At 34.1% G+C, this 21,214-nt stretch overlaps 2 protein-coding genes and 1 pseudogene across 2 annotated transcripts; 1 reads left to right on the forward strand and 2 right to left on the reverse strand.

Moving 5' to 3' along the window:
* Positions 1-916: 916 nt before the first annotated feature.
* On the reverse strand, positions 917-18,406 carry LOC134246506 (GMP reductase 2-like). The gene is made up of 7 exons (XM_062728891.1): positions 18,211-18,406; positions 4,010-4,129; positions 3,773-3,856; positions 3,274-3,447; positions 2,878-3,066; positions 2,397-2,599; positions 917-2,162 (listed from the first exon to the last, which is right to left on the reverse strand). Exons 1-7 carry the CDS (start codon positions 18,295-18,297, stop codon positions 1,964-1,966), a joined length of 1,056 nt encoding a protein of 351 aa, XP_062584875.1. The 5' UTR covers positions 18,298-18,406; the 3' UTR covers positions 917-1,963.
* LOC134246476 (putative nuclease HARBI1) lies at positions 5,087-7,414 on the forward strand (annotated as a pseudogene).
* LOC134246474 (myb/SANT-like DNA-binding domain-containing protein 3) lies at positions 7,500-8,592 on the reverse strand. Its single transcript, XM_062728838.1, has 2 exons — positions 8,155-8,592; positions 7,500-7,838 (listed from the first exon to the last, which is right to left on the reverse strand). The coding sequence occupies exons 1-2, from the start codon at positions 8,590-8,592 to the stop codon at positions 7,500-7,502; spliced, it is 777 nt and encodes a 258-aa protein (XP_062584822.1).
* Positions 18,407-21,214: the final 2,808 nt, after the last annotated feature.

The following is a 21,214-nucleotide window of genomic DNA, read 5'->3' on the forward strand; positions in this document are numbered from 1 at the left end:
TTACATGCATGTATGTAGTTACATGTGAATTGTATACCCATTACACTGTATGTTATGTGTGTATAATTGTTTATTAATGAGCGAGAGCTTTTATCAATACTCAATGTACAAGAGAAAGAAAATTCAGAAAATATTCTGACAAGCAATAAAATGTTATATATCAATTTGAATTGAGTTAACACTGCGAAATGTGCATCCTTGCAAGCATCCCTATATATATGCATCATTGAAGTGTCGAGTTTGATCTGATGATCCGTGCCTGTCAACAAGACGTGATACGGCTCTTCGGATCAAGTTACTGTTATAATGATAAATTTATTATATACCCCCTCATAACTAGCAAAATTTAGCAAGAGAAAACTTTAGAGATCAATTGTATATATTCATCCACAGAACAAAGCATAATAACAAGGGACTTTTAAACGTGCAAGAAAAATAACATCATGTTTCAGCGTACTACGTCATCAGTTTCAGAGAGTGGTGATATGGATTCAGAAAACCACAGTGTGGTGATCTGGAATGTCTGATCACGTCACGTGTTAGCATAAAATCAACAGTAAAATTGAGTGATACACATAAGGTATATAATAAAGCATTATGTCCCAACTTTGTTCAGGTAAGGTCAAAAATTAATTTATATCCAATGATCAATTGTAAAGTTAAAGATGAGAAAAAGCCTTTAAAATTTTCCTATTATCATGCATAAAATGTTGAATTCCTTTTGAAGTTGAAGAAACTAAGCTTTCAACAACCTTATAATTGAGAGGATGCTTGCAATTAAATTTAACAGGTTTTGAACATCAACAGGTCACATGAGCGATTTATGTAGATACCCACACATTTCAAGTTAACCATAAACATGTACACTCTACAAGTATGTCGCTGCAAAGGTAAAGATAATTAAAAAAATTATTTATTTACTTTTCAAGATTTTATTTCAAAAATTAAACAGGCCTCCGATAAAACAATATCCAAACCAATTTTTCTGTTTTATTGATCACAGCAAGGAGAAAACTGGGAGCATTCAAAATCATATAGACAAAACCTAGACAAACCTCTACATGTAACTACTGTTTTGAACAATTTGCTAGCCACATTTTAGAAAGCTCTAGCTTAGATATTCTGGGTTACACATCAAAGAAAGCTGTTTATTTTCTCCATTAAAAAAATTATGTTTCTTTAAATAAACAAGTTCACTTAGAAACTTCAACCTACATGTAGTTCCAAAAATTATCCGGTATCTATCAAAAATATTTGTATCAAACCTGAAAATTTGTGGCTTCAAAAATGACATTTTGTTACCTTGAATCTAGGTTAGCCACTATGATTCTGAATGCAGCCCTGAAGTCATGGGTATGGTCATATATAATGCAAGTTGCATTTTCTCCTTAAATAATGGTTCCACCAAATCATTGAGCAAGATATGTATATAAAACAAAAATTCTCTTACTAAAATATTCTGGCTAACTATAGAACTTTGGCATATCACAATATGCACTAAAAACTAGCCCAGAGTGAAACAAATAACTTCCCTTGTAAAGAATACAGGACAAGGGAAAATCCTTAATAATATGATTCAAATAACAGAAAACTCAAAATGCAAAGTCGTGGAGAAAAATAAAACAAAATGTGGATTTCTTTTCCATAGTCATAGATGACATTAAATTCAGTCACCATAATTAAAACATCCAAAAGTGTCCATGATTTGCACAACTGACTAGATGCATACAAGATTGAAACAACTGGACATTGGTACAAAATTTCTTTATATTAAATTAAAAGCAAATCAGGTAAAAAAAAAAAAGCTGTTGATAAAATCCGTTCATCCCTTTGATTGTTCCAGGTCCATGCAGAAATAAGGTAAAATAACAATTGATGACATCATCAATTACATCACCGAAGAGATGTCAGGAGTCAATACTGGAATGACACACACTTGTCTGACCCTTGTTCACTATGATTGTTAATGTTCTTTGGTAAATGCACTGAAGACTTCATTAAGTTGCTGCGTTACTCGTATAAATGTTGTCCTACGACTGAGCTCCTTTAGTTTTCCGGCCCCCACGTAAGTACAAGTGGACCGTAGTCCTCCCAGAATGTCCTGTAGAGTGCCGTCTACATCACCTTTATATTCAATCTGTACCGTCTTACCCTCAGAGGCCCTGAATAGAAAACAAATCAGGTACATCATTGGTTTTTATAATAAGACTTCAAAATATGTCATTTTTGTATGCATAAAAACTTAGCTGTATTACTGTGTCAAATGCATGGGTTTGTAAATGTGCCCCAGCCCCTTCTCCTTACCAACATTAAATATCAATCTAAATCACAGGAAGTGTACAAGGTAATGTGCCTTTACAAGTTCTGGAATTTGATGAATATTAAGAATATTTTACCTGTACTCTGCCACACCCCCAGCATGTTTCTTCATGGCAGTGGCTGAACTCATCCCGTAAAATAATTTGAATTTCTTGCCGTTTTCCTCAATCATTTCCCCTCCTGACTCTGTGTGTCCAGCAAACATTCCTCCCAGCATTACAAAGTCAGCACCAGCACCAAAAGCTTTAGCAACATCACCGGGGCAAGTACAGCCACCATCCTTCAAAACGTCCACAGAAACATGATCAAAAGTGTACCCTTTTTTGATAAAATTTTTGGTTAGTATTTTGTAAAATGTACATATAAAATTAACGTTATTTGCTCGCATTTAAAATTAATACAATTTCCTTGGATTAGGTGTACAATATTACATTTACTAAAATTGGACCTTAAATCTTCCTTTAATTAAAGTTCAGAAAGTCCATGACCAAAGATTTTCCTAAAATAGCCATGCTTTCCCATATTTTATTTTTAATCTATTATTTCAGTAATACGTACAGAAATAATGTGGCCTCCGAGTCCGTGGGCAGCGTCAGCACACTCTAGTACAGCACTCAGCTGGGGGTATCCCACTCCTGTCTTCTTACGCGTGGTACAGACACTGCCTGGACCGATCCCCACCTTAATGATGTCAGCTCCCGATAAAATTAGCTCCTCCACCATCTCACCTGTTACCACATTACCAGCCTAAGAGAAAGGAAAGTGCATCAGTGTTTCATAATTTTTATACATCTTGTTCCTGGTAGTCTCTCATATAATATGTACAGCAGTAAATATATCTAACAGGAAAGTGTTGTATTGAAAGCAATTTACTGGTAAAGGAAAGTAACTCATTCAGTTAAACTGACATAGATGTTTCTGTTTTTAAGTAGAAACTTGCAGAATGAACCTCACCATTATTGTATGTTTGGGGAATGTTTTCCTCACATCTCGCACAAATTGGACAAAATGTTCTGAATAGCCATTAGCAACATCCACACAGATGTACTTGAGTTCTGGGATGGCTTGACTAATCGCGATCAGCTTCTTCAAGTCTCCCTCCCCTGTCCCTGTGCTGGCGGCTACATTCTGTAAACAAACACAATAAACAGTTGTTAAATAGTCATGGAAATTCTACTACACAATAGATTTCCTGAATATTAGGGACAGCTGTGCATTATTGATTGGTAATGGAGATACATGAACAATTCATAATTTTTTTTCTCTGTTATTGTAATAAAGAAATGAAAGACATAAACTGTAACTAAAAGTTAGGGCATTATAAGCAGTGTCCTTACAACCCTTCTTCAGCATATTGTCCCAAAATATTCAATGCTCGATTCTCCTTTAATATTCCTATATTTATTATATATCAAAGGAATGGGATATTTTGATAAAAATTGACTTCCTGTACCTCCATGATGCCCTTGTTTTCTGCAGCAAATTCCTTCCATGCCTCTACAGAATAATGCTTGTGTATACAAACAAAACACTTGCTCTGAAAAGAAAATCAACAACCATATGCAATATTTCTTTAAAAATCACACTGACTATAAAAAATATTATAGATTCAATGCATTAATATATTAATTAAAATCTAGTATCCACTCTTTGGCTATAAAACCAACTTGATCAAAAAAGTAGTACAAACTTTGGCGAAGCTTTTGGCCATTTCAAATGTTCCCACTGTGTCCATATTGGCGGCCATGACAGGGATTCCATCGTAAGTCTGCCCTGAGTTTCTGAAGGCAAAGGATCTACACAGGTCCACCTATAAACAAATTATTTATTACTGATTAATAAATCTAGACAATAGTACCTATATATAATTATTTATAATTTATACAAGTCTAGACAATTGTACACAGTTTATCTGCTCATTTCTGCTACAGCATTTTTTTTTTACTTCAAAAATCAATTATAAATCAATGCAAAAGAGTCAAATCCTTTTTCTTTTTAAGTTTTCTCATCTAGACACCTCTTTACTCATTAAAACTATCCTAGATTAACTTCTACATTTATTGTAAAATTATTCATAGAAGTTTCGTATGTTATTTTGTCTTTACGCTGAGAAGATATGCAATTGATGAGATAGTGAGCAGAAAATATTGGTTTCTGTGGATCAGTTCAAAATCTTTATAAATGTATGCCACAACAGTAGATCCCATCTGAAAAATGACTTTCTGACATTCCCAATACTTTCTTCAGCAATTTTAGCAAAGCTGAAAATCAATACACAGTTTAGACAACTACATGTGTTACTGCAGCAGAAAAAATAATCATGCATGCAATTAAATTATTCACAAAATCGACCAACAAACCAATCTGGTGTATTAATGTTGCCTGATGAAAACAAGTGCATTATCCAGATCTTACTTTAACTACTGATTTCTTATTGTGGGAAACATCCATTTGGTTGGTCAAACAGTAAGACTAAACCAAACATTTTTCCACTTGTACATTATTCTGAACCAATCTCATTAATATTTTATGTAATTCTCAACAATACTTAATGACACTTCTCCTAATTAATTTACAGATGTTCATACTCTTCCTAATATCAAACATTACAATATATTGCCTATACAGTTATACAGTACTGAAAAAAGTAAAATGCAAAGGTATAAACAAACAGGATAAATGCTGTGCATCATCATTTTTTTCTTTTCATAGTTTTCAACTATTGAACATTTCAAAAATACATATATTTAAATTATTTTAAGAATGAATGGACAAGATAAGAATTCTGGTTCTGGAAGGCTGCAAACAAAGTTCATGGACAGATGAAGGGATGATCAAACATCACATCAGCGTCTTACCACAGCCCCTCCCGATCCAGCTGTTGTGGCATACATCACTAAACTCTGCTTGGGGTTCTACAGAGCATAGGCAAACCAATCAATTTACACAGGTCACAAGTCCAGTACAATCTCTTGATTTAGCTATACAGCTTTAAATAGCTATACAGCTTTATTAAGCTATTTAGAATAGCTTAATTTAACTATTTTACAACTTTTTTTTCTTAAAGGTGTAATTTTCTCAGTATGTACAAAAAAGCGCACCTTGGTGCAGAGATGATTTTTCAACCTTGTGAGTTGAACTCTTTCTAAAAAAAGTAAAATAATTATAATGCATGTAAAAATCACTCATCAAATTACATCTCCTTGAGAGACTTTGTACTTAAAGTTCTACAAGTTTTGCGGCTATATAAAGCAACTGTTACAGCTACTTCTGCAATGATATAATAAAGGAGACCAATTATGGTCAACAAGATAATTGATTGGTAACAGTTCAGCACAATGAGAAGCAATCATACTTATTCATGCCTTAACACACTCACTGCCACTCAGGGTAGTGGACAGTTACTTTAACAATAGAAATTCTCTTTTTGCTTAAAAATATTCAAAAGCTGTAATGTTAAAACTATCTTTATTTTGGTTGTTGTTTTGATAGCCCATAGTTAATACACAAAGAGTCAAATACGTGCGACTTTTTTGTTTATTTCTAGCAAAAGACATTTTTGTGAAAAACTGTATATAAATAGCTAAATAAATCTATTTTGAATAGCTTAATAAAAGTATATAGCGATATTTAAAGCTATATAGCTAAATCAAGAGATTGTACTGGACCTGTTAGATTTGACGACATTCAAACCTTAACTTTGTTTTAATCCACACTTACCAGGAAATATTGTAATTACTTTAATATCCCAACCCTATCAAAGTTATTTGTTGTTAGATTTAGGGGCCTACATCATTTTTGTGAAATTCAATTACAAAAATAAAAATGTAAGATGTTTTAAATGCATTTATTTTCTTATATTTTGGACTTCAGCAATCTACGTCCAACAGAAATGGCCACTTGTACATGTTTGGCTTAAGCCTGGGTCAAGGCAATCTAGACTTAAGTTAGGTTCAAAATTATCAAATCAATTGCAGACCTCTCTGATTTATCTGAGTAGAGCTCAGCATTGTGGTTTAATGTAAACCAGGTAAAGGGCAGGTTTAAAGGAAGGCTTATAAGTAATGGAGTATTATTTAGATGAAATAGACCAAATTTATGTAGTGGAAAGACTTATCAGGCGAGAAAGAATGGTAAGAGACAGGACAAACCCTTTTTTGAATTATTCGGAGGAAGAATTTATTGACAGATTTCGCTTAAGAAAGGAATGTGTAATTGAATTATTAAATGAAATTGGGGAACACCTGGAGCCAAAACAAAAGAAGGTTTCATCAATATCACCACTTGACCAACTACTAATAGCTTTACGGTTTTATGCAACTGGCTGTTTCCTCAGAGTTTCTGGAGATCTCTTTGGAGTTCATGAAAGTTCAGCTTCTCGAATTGTGAAGAGAGTTTCATCTGCATTGGCATCGCTTTACAAGAATTATGTAGTATTTCCTTCAGGAAATAAATTAACTGAAATCCAAAGAGGTTTTATGAACCATAGTGGTATTCCCGGAATTGTGGGTGCAATTGACTGTACCCATATCCCAATACAATCACCTGGAGGTGACATGGCAGAAATTTTTCGCAACAGGAAAGGATTTTTCTCCATCAATGTACAGGCCATTTGTGACAATGATCTTATGCTTACAAATGTGGTTGCAAGATGGCCGGGGAGTACTCATGACAGTCGGATTTTTGAGAACAGTAGTGTCTGTGCTAATTTTGAAAGAAGAAATATTCCTGGGATTTTGATTGGAGATAATGGATACGCTCTCAAACCTTATTTAATAACACCCCTTTTACTTGTAGGACACCACAAGAGAGACGCTTTAATTTTGCTTTAAGAAACAGTAGAGTTAAGATTGAAAATGTGTTTGGCATTTGGAAAAGACGTTTTCCTTGCCTTCGAAATCAGTTGAGGTTTAAGATTTCTACAACTTTGCACGTAATTATTGCTTGCGCAGTTTTGTACAACATTGCCAAGAAAGCCGCCATACCGATACCCGATGATGAGGATGAAGGAGACACAGCAGTTCCAGTTCCGGTGCCACCAAATGCTAACCAAGGGGGACAGGCTTTAAGAGCAGTTTTAATAAGGCATTTTTAGTAAAAATCAAACAAACAAGTAAGTTTAATTATAATGAATTTAATTTTTCAATTGTTAAATGTTTAATGTAGTTTATATATACTATTCACTGAGCATATGGTTGCCAGAAAGATCCACAGTTGTTGTTAGAATCTGTACTTCCATAAGTAGTGGTTGGAGCTACAGGCAACTTAGGTTCACTGGATTTTATTTCATTCTCTAGTTTCTGTTTCTTTAACTTTAGTATGTCCTCTTTCAACTGGAGGATTGCCATTTTTTTCTGATGTTCTATTTCTGCTAATTCCAGGAGTCTATTTTTGACTTGGTCTTGACGTCCGGGAGCAGCTTTTCGTTTAGAACCAGGAACTCTGGACGCTGGTTGTTGCGGTTTGACGGATTCTTGCGACATCGGCGCATCCTCTTGAACTGTGTTCGTTGTCAGTATCTGTGAACAGTGAAACATTTATTGTAAATATTATGAGTAAATAAAATATATCATTAATGTAATGTTTTTTGTTTGAACATGTTTTTGAAAAAATCCCACTTTTAATAGCCTAATATTTATGTAGATTTATTAAAAATGATAGGTGCGCCAAATCTTTTTCATGTTTTCGTAATTTGACAACAATATTGGGATCGCAGAATATTATATAAAGGTTGAAAAATAAAAAAAAAATCTACAGAGCATATAACATGTATATGAAAAGATATTTCCATTAAAATTATTTTAATCAAATAATGTTGACAAAATACTAGTATACCTCGTCATTATCATCTGAATCTTCATTGTCATCTTCTGGTTCATCTCCATGGAGACTTGCATCATCGTCATATGGGTTTCGCAAACTATTAATTTGCTGAGGAAGCATTTCTGATATGGTGCTGGAAATTTTATCCAAGCTTTTCCCGGATGGTCCTCCACCTGTCTTTATCTTGTCTCTCCTCTCCTTAGCTACGGCAGACTTCGTTCTGGCTTTTAGATTTTTCCATAACGATTTCAACTGTGTTATGGTTCTCTTGTTTACACCATGTCTAGAATTAAATTCTTTCTCAATATTTATCCATTCTGTGTTCTTCTTACTAACCATTCTGCCGTCATTCTGCTTATTTTCTATAATGTCCTTCCTAGCATGGATAAGCTCTAACAAAATTTCTTTTTCTAACTCAGAAAAATTTGCTGACTTCTGTCTTGTTGCCATTATTTTCAAGGAATGAGTTAATCTTAAGCCGTATTCAGGTAAGAAATGGTTGAGTCACAGGTTTGCAACCCAACTACTTCTCACCTGAGTACAGCTCAAGCCAGGTTTAAGGCAGGGTTATCTGATCCCTAGATCACCTATTAAATCAGGGTTACCTGAGCTAAAGATATGCAAGTGGCCATAAAAGCACTAGGCTAAGCCTAGATTATCTCAGTACTACTACATTTATACATAATGACTAAGTATATAAGCACGGATTTAGACGCTGATACTAAAACAAGTCCCACGGGGAAAATAAGTCCCACATGAGTCCTACATGAGTCCCACGGCAAATGGGCATATAAATGTATATAAAAGTTGTATATTATGAAAGATAATGATATTATATTACCATCTAGCAAAAAAAAATCAAAAAAAAATACTTTGATACGATAAATAGACGAATTTAAACGTTAGACCACGCTCAAGAACGATAACTCCAACTAAATCGCTTGTTCTCGGCAAAGGTCTACAATTAATCGTCTATATAAACATGATAAAACATTTTAAAAAGATGGGTATTGAAAAGAATAATATTAATAGTGTTATTTTACATTATTAAAGATAGAAAATTACAGTTCACTATAACTATGATATTAAATAGTACCATTACAATAATTAACCTCTTTTTTATGTGTCCTATAAAATGCATACATGTAATATCGGGAAATAATCTAAGTTCGTAAAGACAGATTAATAATAGATTGTTTTTTTTTCCTTGAGGTTATGTAAAAGTTATATCAAATGTCAAAATAACACATTTCTCGATCATACTTTATCGAATAATTTTTTGTTACAGGTGCGGGGTTCACTGTCAGAAGTCTCGTACAATCAAGTACATGTACAAATTTTGTGAACGTATTGAAGTTAGCTGCATGTGGCTGTGTAGTGTACATTAAAATTTGACGAAAGTGTATTTATAAATATTTATACATGTATTTACTTTAATTTTATAATCATAGATACTTATATGTCCGTACATGTAATATTGTAAAAGCGTGCAACATGCACTAAAATAAATTCAAAAAACACATTTTTATGTTTGTAATGTTTATTTACACGAATGATAAAAAATTGCAAATAAATAAATAATCAAAGTACTGTGAGTACTGAAAGACGGTGGCATGAATGATTTTGTTTGTTTAACAATTAACACCCCTTTTGAGAATAAAATTTTTTAGCAGTGAAGGATATTTTTCTGACTAGCAATTACTGCGACACAGGATCTCAATCGGAATTAAGGGCCCATATCCATGTCACGCAGTAGGAGTCGAATCCGCGGCGTAAGGATTGACTTCTTCAGGTCCGTGAGTCCAAAGCAAACCCGCTACGTCAAATGGCGACTGGCAGTATATAAGAAAAAATGTTTTAAGATTTTGTAAAATTATATGGAAATTATACATGTTTATTTCAATTTTTCACAATATATCTACAGGCCTGCATTTTAATATATAAATTTATATTTTTTGTACAAAAAAGTAAAGTGTTATGAATTCTCACTGTTATCTAAAATTGTAAATTACTATCTTCTTACAATTTTCATCAAAAAAAACATAGCAAATTTCAAATAGGTATATGCATAAATAAACAATTGCAAATTATAAAATTTCATTTAATGTGTTGTGTCGCTTTACGACACACGGATGATAATGTCAAAACGTATTGGCTGTCAATATTGACAGCGCCTTCCGCTATTCCTGTAGACATTTGTTCTACCCTTGGATTTGATTACATGTAAAACGATTTCGCTTAGAAAACTCCCATTTCTCTAGTACACTAAAGAGGAAAAAACTCGACTGCTTTCCAGTGCGTAGTATCGTCATCGAACGCCGCCGTTTTTCGTGTGTTGGATTTACCACCTTCCCATTTCGGATGCTTGATAAACTGATAAATTGATAAAATTATTAAGCAAATGTCCTTAAATTTTCCAGAAGACGACACAATAGTTAAGGGAATAAAAAATAGGATAATGTTAACCAAAATCTATTTAATACTTTTATTTCGAAACAATACTCATGTATTATTTTTAAAAACGTTTTTTTTTAATCGTGCGTAAGTACATTAAAGCATGTTAATGAAGAATTAATTTTTTGTCCATATTTTATCAAACGAATTCAGATACACTAAAATATGATAAATAAATACTTTTCATCTTGCAGTGCCTACTATTTTTCGAGAAAAACGCTTTGTACACGGCAACCCTCGTATACTGCTCGAAAAAAACAAAAACGGAATGACAAAATATTTTTCTGTCTCTATTTTCCGTCGTCTCAAGTCACGATCGGAGTCTGTATATATGCGCATGGAACTTTCTCCAGAATGGGTGAGGATCGTACATTTTGGCTAGGGTTTGCGATTATGGTATTTCTCATGCATAATATTCTAACAATTATGCAATAACCCTGCGAATCATTGCACAATACATATTTACTGCTATGTGAACACACCAGCCCACTAAAATCGCATAAAATCTTAATACTAGTATTATTTCATGCACATTATTTGAATACCTTTTTCGTACACACTTTAAAGGGTAAATTTATTAGAGGCACGTTAGAGTTTCTAAATAGGAATTAAATATATGGGTAAATTGTCCGTTGTAATTATAGCTTTGACAAATTTTTATCCGTTCAGTCGTTTTTGTGTCCGAGATAATCAGACAAAGTCTTATTTTTAAAAACTAGAATGGTAGTAAACTTAGCAAATTTTATGGCATCATATACCTCCAACAACCGTTTTATTAACTGATTAAGATGTAGTGATCTTTTTTCTTCTTTCCTAAAATACATATATTCGTTTGATAATATAGCATTGTTAACAGATATGAGAAATTCAAACAAAAAGACTTTGTTAAATTACAATAAACTATTCAAGTTTTATTGTAAAAAAAAATTTCACAAAGCATGCAGTATTTAAGAAACAGTCGTGTGTTGTTTCAAGTAGCAATTACTAGTAATAATGACTAGTATTTGATTTCGGTGTTAGATAGTGAAACAATCATACATTTAAATCTTCAAATATTTTTCAACAATTAATTGTTAATTTTAAAGAAACACAATGTGCGTACGAAACTGACTTTTTCGAAATTGTGAGAAAAAATGAAAAAAAAAATTGTACGAATTGACATCTGTAGTTTGCATACGAATGTAGGAGTCGGTTGGTGTACGATCGAGTTAGTTTAGTTCGGCGTAACTCAATGAATATTCATGAGGCGAGAAATATTGATAACGGCAAATATCAGGACTTAAGACTTTGTATCCATCAACGAAATGTCTTTGAAATAACTTGAAAGTATTTGTTAACTATGTACATTTTATTTTCAAACATCGAAATAAGTCTACTTTCATTATTTTGACTCTGCAAAAATCGCCGCTAGGGTCCCTGTGTGTTTACACAGACCAGCAGCAATAGCCTGTGGCTATAAATAGCCACCGTCTAAAAATGAACTTACACAAATAAAGTCAGTATATTCTATATATTTATTTATTTATTTTGTTTTTTGAAACGTCGCTGGCTTGGGGTGAGCACGTAATTGGCTTCGACATGCTATTTTAAGCATACTTTTATTAATTAGCATGTTGTTTTAAACTGCTTGTTCATACATACATAATTTCAATAATTAATTTAATGCCCAGGATCTCGAAACCTATAATTAAGATGCGCGAGTGGAATGTAATTAATTTATCGTCAAGATGTGATCTGAAATTTTATTGGATATATCTGTAATATGAGATGGAAAACGAATTTCTGTTGGTACTTTCATTTATTAGAGGGTGGGATTTGTGGTCAATTATTTGCTCATAATTATTTTTTACCTTTAAAAAACCCTTTTTTTGGAGTATCGATCACCAAAAAACTAATTCCAGCAGAATCTATGTCACGCGTGCCCATATTTCGCGAAAGGTAATAAATAAATTAGATATGTATAAAAAGGTTTTTTTTTAATATCATCGTTCTGGAAAAAAGCATTTGATTGTTGTTTGAATGATAAATAAATGAATATATTTTGATTTAATGAAATTAATTACTACAACAACAATCATATGCTCAGGTATAGTATAACATGTACGGATACCTAACGGTGACAACTAAGTACATGTCTTTATTTATTTTTACATGTACAGTCATACACCTCCTTTCATATCTGTGTCTGAGTTCCTTCGGGAGCTTCTGGGAGGAGATAATGCTGGACACGGGGTTAACTGCAATATAACTGTATACGTTATATGAAGTTTTCACCCATTGCACGTCCTAACTCCCAGCCAGATATTACAAAGAAAGGAGACTAACTTGATAGGCCCCCGGGGTGCTAACAAATAAAATGTAATTATTGTCACTTGATTTTACATATCTCAAGTTAAAATATTTCTATCTAAATAGGTAATCTTTACATTATAAATCATGAATATATTCTTTAGCCAAACGTATCGTAATAGGCCAGTTAAATCTTTGTGTGTGTATATAAACCACGCGTTTGCAAGTTTTGCTGTGTTGATTACCTGTCTCTAATGGCGTAATTTTATGTAATATTACATACTTGCCCCCTTCCCTGACCTAGCTTAGTTTATTTGAAGTACACTGATTTGACTTCATTGAAGGGTACTTCCTGGACAGAATTTATTATACACATTAAGAGAAATTCAAAAATTAAACATCTTAAAAACTCATTTTTGGATACAAAATAAAATATTTTTTATTTTTTATAAAAGTTTTTTTTTTTTTACTGTCCCTTGTTTTTTGTTAAACTATTCCTTGTTCTTTGTTAATCTAATATTTCTATTTTTATTTTCAGGTATTGGTACAACATGGACGGTGCTTTTTCCCCACAATTGTATTCCCTATTTTCTTTTTGATTAAAGTATCTATATATTTTTTTTCAATAGTAGCTCAGAACTCAATAGTAGCTAAACTTAATAGTAGCTGAATAGTAGATAAAATTCAATAGTCGCTAGCTATTTTTTTTTTTTTTTATCTTTTCCTTTTTTTATTTATTTGTTTATTTATTTATTTATTTTTTTTTTGTACAATATTATTTAAAGATGTCTGGTGATTATCCTTGTGGTGGTTGCCACCAAAATTGCAACGGGGACAAAAACATAGCTTGTGATGTGTGTGATAAGTGGTATCACCAAAGTTGTGAAGGATTAAGCAGGGCTGACTTTAAGTATTTACAAAAGAGTCCCTTGTCATATATTTGCTTAAAATGTTGCGAAAATGCTGATGGTGTGTTCGATTTCGAAAAATCAGTAGAAAGGTTGGGCAACGCTAGCAAGTCTGGTAACATAGAAAATGGCATAAAGTTAGAAACCATATTCATGCGTCAGTTACCCAAAAGACTTAAGACAGGGAAACCCCAAAACTTTAAGGGTACAATGGTTAGGGACAGTGTAGCCACTCAATTGTTGGGTAGGTCTGACTATATTCCAGTTTCTGTTCGCGGAAATGGGAATTGCCTGTTCAATTCCCTTTCAGTCGCCATTCAGGGGGATGAAAGGCTGGCGCCAGAAATTAGGGCCAGGACTTGCATTGAAATGTTTTATAATAAGGACTTCTATATCAACAATCACAAGGGTGATAAGTTAGCTTGTGTGTGCCCAACTTATGATGAAGCTATTCGAGACTGCTGTCGCAATTACCACTTTGCTTCTGCCTGGACTATGCATGCTGCAGCTACTGTAATCTCACGAGCCATCAGATCTCTTTACCCCTCAGCAAATGGGCTTACAGATCCCTCAATAGCAATCCTAAACTGTGAATTTCAACCCCGTGCTCTGAAGAGCAAACACACCATGCACATACTGTGGTCTTGCATGTCAATAAACAAGAGGTATTTTGAGGCAAATCATTTTGTTCCCTTGTTGCTTTCCTCTAATGCCCACGTTATTGACTTGTCCTCTGACTCTGACTTCCCACCACTTTCAAACTCATATCAAACAAATGTACTAGATTTGTCTTCAGCCAACCATGCATCTCAGCTTGACCACAATTACTCATTGTCAGACATTGCCGCTGGATTATCTGACTCACTTCCCTTGCTCAATAATTCCCTTCAACCATTTGACACAAATAATGAGACAGAACCAACACAGATGTTGTCTTCAACACTTATATCTGAAAAAAACTCACAAGCCACTCCTGAATTGTCCCCAACCAAGCCTGAGTCTAAGTTTAACCAGACATACATTGTCTCTGGATTATCTGACTCACTCCCCTCTCTTGATAGTAGCGCTCATTCAGGGATAGATTTGAACAAAATATCTACTTCTGACACATTCGAAACCAATATTGAGACAGAAGTAATAGACTCTTCTGATATCAACAACAGTTCACCCAATGATCAGCCTGATATTGATCAGAATGATAGTGACATGCTTTTAGATGCCCCATACAGTAATCCTGAGCAGAATTCTCTGCAAGGGAAATTTCTCTCCAATGAAAAGCTTTTAGAGTTGGTATCTGCCGAACACTCAGAATACTTATCAAAAATTCCAGATGGACTGAAGGAAAACGTTTTCTTCATTCTGGCAACCAATTTTAATATGGATGGTAGTGAAAACCCAAAGAGAAAGTTTGTTGATGATTGTGGGGCATGGTCAGGAAATTCACTAAAAACAGTAGAGTATGTTTTGAAAGGCAATTTCTTTGAAAAATTATACAAAAAGGAAGGAGTTTACTGTAAGAGTGAAAAGAGAAAGCAAGTTCCTCTAGAACCCCAACCCCATCCCTCAGATATCTTTGTTATGAAGAGGTATTATTCAAAATCAACAAAGTCACCCGATTACCAAAGACGCATAACATGGTTCACAAATATTCCAGGGGAAGAGCAAAATTTTAAAAATGTTGCCATTGTAGAATATCTGGGAGAATGGACAGGTTGTTTGCCACATGGCAATGCAAAAAACACACAACAACCTTACAAACGAACAACTGTTGAACAGCAGAAAATTATAAGGGAAGGTGTTAAGCATGGCAAACTACCCATTCAGATTCTCAAGCATGTGAATAAAAATGACCCAGAAAACCCTGTTGACCTAAAGGTCATTCAAAACGAGAAATATCGGTATGAAAGAAGTCAAAAACCAAAATTTGCTCATCAAAAAAACAATGCAGATGACTTCCAAGTTTTGATAAATCAATTGCAGTCAGAGAAATTTATTAGATCAATAATTGCAAACAATGATCAAAAACCACCAAATATTATCTGTTTTTCAGATGAGCAATTGATAGAGATGAAGGAATGTGCCTCAAATGGATCAGTGATTGGGATAGACAGAACTTTTAATTTAGGTGCTTGCTATGTGACTACAATGGTTTACGCAAACCCAAATTTGGTAAGGAAGGGAAAAAATACCCCCCCTGTCATGTTAGGGCCAGTATTTTTACATTGGGACGGAACATTTACAACTTATTGTGACTTCCTTTCAAAAATTCGCTCTGCTTTGGGTTTTGATCTGAAAGTTGAAAACTTGACATTTGGTACTGATGAGGAACTTGCATTGATAAACGCAATAAAAACCAAAATTTCATCCACCCTCAAACACAGAATCATCAACAGATGGAACACTTACCATACCTTCCACTGCCCGCATTGCAAAAAAACCCGGTCAAGTAAAAAGAGTCAGAAATGCTAAAACAACTTCCATTCCAAACAAAAAACCTAAAATTCCTGCAGCCTCATCCTAATGATAAAATTCTGAGAATTCTTATATTATATGTTAGGTTAGAACTTAGAATAGGGTTAGTATCAGGCAGTATTCCTCCCCCGCCAGACGGGTGCTGACCAGTGAATACTGTTTGGTGTTGTGTTAGGTTAGAACTTAGAATAGGGTTAGTATCAGGCAGTATTCCTCCCCCGCCAGACGGGTGCAGACCAGTGAATACTGTTTGGTGTTGTGTTAGGTTAGAACTTAGAATAGGGTTAGTATCAGGCAGTATTCCTCCCCCGCCAGACGGGTGCAGACCAGTGAATACTGTTTGGTGTTGTGTTAGGTTAGAACTTAGAATAGGGTTAGTATCAGGCAGTATTCCTCCCCCGCCAGACGGGTGCTGACCAGTGAATACTGTTTGGTGTTGTGTTAGGTTAAAACTCAATTAGAATAGGGTTAGTATCAGGCAGTATTCCTCCCCCGCCAGACGGGTGCAGACCAGTGAATACTGTTTGGTGTTGTGTTAGGTTAGAACTTAGAATAGGGTTAGTATCAGGCAGTATTCCTCCCCCGCCAGACGGGTGCAGACCAGTGAATACTGTTTGGTGTTGTGTTAGGTTAGAACTTAGAATAGGGTTAGTATCAGGCAGTATTCCTCCCCCGCCAGACGGGTGCAGACCAGTGAATACTGTTTGGTGTTGTGTTAGGTTAGAACTTAGAATCATGCTATGTTATATATGCTATAAACAATATGCTTGTTTCTTTAAAAAAAATTATTTATTATCCAAAAAAAAAAAAAAAAGGGGGCCTTAAGTAGAACCACGTCCACGTCGTAGGTCCTGGAAACACATTTATGTGGCTAAAAGTTCTACAAAATTAAAAAAATCATTTTTATATAATTCTTTTTTAATTATTATTATTTGTTCTCGTAAGTTACTGATATACAATTATTTTTTGAAAATAAATATAAATTATATATTTTTACTTCATCAATTTATGAAACTAAGATTTAAATATCCTTTTAAAATTTTTGATTTTTTTTTGTATATATATATATACTTTTAAAAAAAATTATTAATAAATACTAAAAGAAATTTATACTTAAATTTTTTTTTTTAAAAGTCTGAAATAAAACAATGGTTTATATATATATGGAGGTAATATATTTATATATATTAAATACAAGTATATATATTAAAAACAAAATTCTAAAAATAATACAATGGTTTAATATGCTCCCTAATATCAATATTTTCAGGATCTAAATTAACTCCTATAAACATATTTTGTTAATTATAATATATATTCCAACAAACATAATCTAAAATATAATCTAAATATATACATATTTTTTAAAAATGTTTCTTAAAACAGCTGAAATGTTACAATATTCTCTGCAGGACTTAGAGCTTTCACGCGTGATACGCAGAGTTATCTTTCCTTGGTTTTATAACCCATCAAAACATGCCTTTAAAACATTTTTTTCCCTTTTTTTTCTACAAACTATGTATATACAGTGATATCCTATAAATAAATGATTTTTAATACCATCAATATATCATAGTTACCGGTGGGACTCATTTTCCTTGGTGGGACTCATGTGGGACTTGTTTTCTCCGTGGGACTTGTTTTAGTATGTCCCGATTTAGATTAAGATTTAGGCAATACAATATCATGTCTGAAACCTGACACCACCACGCATTCCTTCCTTATCATGCTCATTCTTGTGATTTATGAAATAGTCTGCTTTCATCAATCTCCTAAATCGATATAAGATTTTCTCTCCTCTTTTTTAAATGCATATTTCACAGTGCGGAATATGTGCCCTTCTCAGATTCATAAACTAAGAAACTTACAGTACATGATAGGTTCTTGCCGAAATATAACCGATTATATACACAAACACAACTGATGCAATTATCACTTTCCTTACCTCAGATCTGCTCTTTAACGTGCTTCTTTTAGGTCTAACAAGTACATCTTTGAAGTCAAGTTTAATATCATTGTCTATTCTCGGCATTTTTACAATAAATTAATTAATCCTGGTGTTTCTTCTACCAAAATAATTTGACTTCGGTGACGATGACCTCTTTGTTGAACCCCCGCCAACAAAGCGAGTTTTCTGTTTTCTAAACACAAAAGAGTGGATCCCAACACTGTTCGTCACCACGAAAAATCGGTCCAATTGCTGTCATACGTGTGTAATAAAAAAAACTAAGCTGTTTCACAAATATACCCTCATCCCCACAAAAATATCAAATGATTCAGAACATATATTACAAAGATACGAAAAAAAGATACGAAGATTAATTACAAAGCAATGGGCATAGCCTCAATACTTTATACACCCCTTTCTATGTGGCAATATTTGGGTAGATATTTGAAATATTCATGCAACTTAATTAAATTCATAAGTTAACCTGTGAAAAAATGGGGTATCTCATAATGCATAGTACAAGCATAGTGCATGTACTATCTTCAAGTTTGATCTCTACTGATACTTATTATTACTCCATGGCCTGGAGTCTACATGGGATCCTTATGCCTTCATAGCACCTGATCCCCCCTTTCAGTTCTCACAGGTCTTTGTTAGTAGCATATACCAAATGTAACCCGTGGTTCATGATTTCCTGGAATTGAAAACTACAATCCACACATTCACTACAGCCTACCTAAGGATCCCTATATAGGGAATTAAATATTAATGTAGATTCAAGTTTGTTCAAATCTTAGCCCCTGGGGTAGATTGGTTTCATTATAATATATCATCAAAGTTTTGCAGAAGATTATAGGAAAAAGAATCAGCTGTGAAGAACAGAAGGGCCATAAAATAATACTTATATACTCACGTGAGCAATGTGGTCAATGGGCTTCTTGTCTTAATTATCTCCCTTTAGAAGAAAGTGCATGGTCAATCATTTCAACAAGCTTTAATCTACTTCAATTGATCTGATAAAATGGATTGGGCAGCTGGCATTAATTAGCCTATATATTAGCCCTCTCCACTGTGGGTTACTCTCTGCTTTCAGGTTATATAGGTACAAAAATTGACTTATTATTGTCTTTTCATGAATTTCATTATTTACAATTTATTTCTAAACAGTTCTTAGTTTTTCCATTCTTGAATCTACTATAGCTTATCACCGATTCAGACCCCACTTTTTATGTAAAAAAAAACAAGAGGCCCACGGGCCTTATAGGTCACCTGAGTATAATGCGACAACTTTCCAACAATTGAATTTGATTCATGTTTTAAACTAGAGGCCATGAAATTTACAATTTTGAAAGAGGTACCATTGCTTATCATAATTATACACTCAGGATGCTTATTTTGCTTACTTAATACCCAGAGGTAGATCAGAGTAACAAAGAGAAAATGCATTTCCACTTTTAGGGAATTTCAGGGCCCCTGGGTCAGGGCTTCTTGTGTTAGGGCGGGTCCACAGTTGAGCTCCCTATCCCACAGGAACCACTGACCCTGGGGCCACATCTTTCAAAATTTTGGAAATTTTAAAAATTTTACTTCATCATGCTGTTGATTAATACCAAAGTGCAGATTTCAAAGCATTAAATTATTTCAGACTATGTTACCCCCCCCCCCCCCAAAGTACCTGTCCCAGGGACTAGGATATTAACCATTTTTGGTAGAAGCAGTTTTTTTGTCATTAATATATACTAAGATCATTGGCATTATACTCAACAACAAAAGAAAATATTTTCAAAGAATTCATACATTTTCACTATATAAACATTAAAGCCCCACCCTAACACAAGAAGCCCTAACCCAGGGACCCTGAAATTCAAAAATCTCAAAGAGGCATCCTTCCTCCTCATAACTATGTACATAGTTCATTGGTTAAATACTCAGGTGCAGAAAAGAAGAGTTTTAAAGAATTTATGCATTTTCACTATATAATCAATAAAGCCCCACCCTAACACCAGAACACCCAACCCAGGGGCCATGAAGTTCACAATTTTGGAAGAGGTAGCCTTATTCAACATAACTAAGTATTTGGGTAGTTTATTTAATACTCAGGAGCAGAGAAGAAGATTTTCAAAGAAATAATTCATTTTTTACCATATAGCCCCGCCCTAGCACTAGAACCCCTCACCCTGGGGCCATGAAATTCACAATTTTGGAAGAGGCAGCCTAATTCAACATAGCTTTGCACTTGGTTAGTTTATTTAATGCCCATGAACAGAGAAGAAGAATTTCAAAGAATTTTTGCATTTTCACTATATAATCTATATAGCCCCACCCTACCACTAGAACCCCTGACCCTGGGGCCATTAAATTCACAATTTGAGAAGAGGCAGTCTTATTCAACATAACTATGCACTTGGTTAGTTTATTTAATGCCCACAAACAGAAAAGAAGAATTTCAAAGAATTCATGCATTTTCACTATATAATCTATATAGCCCCACCCTAGCACTAGAACCTCCTGACCCTGGGGCCAAGAAATTCACAATTTTGGAAAAAGCGGTCATTTTCAACTTACCTATGCACTTGGTTAGTTTATTTAATGCCCAGGAGCAGAAAAGAAGAAATTCAAAGAAATAATGCATTTTCAATATATAACCTGTTTAGCCCTGCCCTAGCACTAGAACCTCTGACCCTGGGGCCATGAATTTCACAATTTTGGTAGAGGACTCAATGCAGATTACAATCATACCAACAGTTTGACTGCTTGATGTCCAGGAGTACAGAAGAAGATTTTTAAAGATTGCACTAATTTTAGTGGTTTTTGCCCCACCCCCAGGCCCCAGGGGGGCAGGGACCATGAAATTCAAAATTTTTGTTCCCCTTCACCCATAGATGCTATATGCCAAATTTGGTGGAAATTGGTTCAGTGGTTTCAGAGAAGAAGCTAAATATGTTCAAATGTTAACGCACGACGCACAACGAACGACAAACGACGACGGACGAAAACAGAT

The sequence above is a fragment of the Saccostrea cucullata genome, unplaced genomic scaffold, assembly GCF_032062105.1.
Source record: "Saccostrea cucullata isolate Sc308-1 unplaced genomic scaffold, CSIRO_AGI_Scuc_v1 ctg2, whole genome shotgun sequence".
In the NCBI taxonomy this organism is placed as follows: Eukaryota; Metazoa; Mollusca; class Bivalvia; order Ostreida; family Ostreidae; genus Saccostrea; species Saccostrea cuccullata.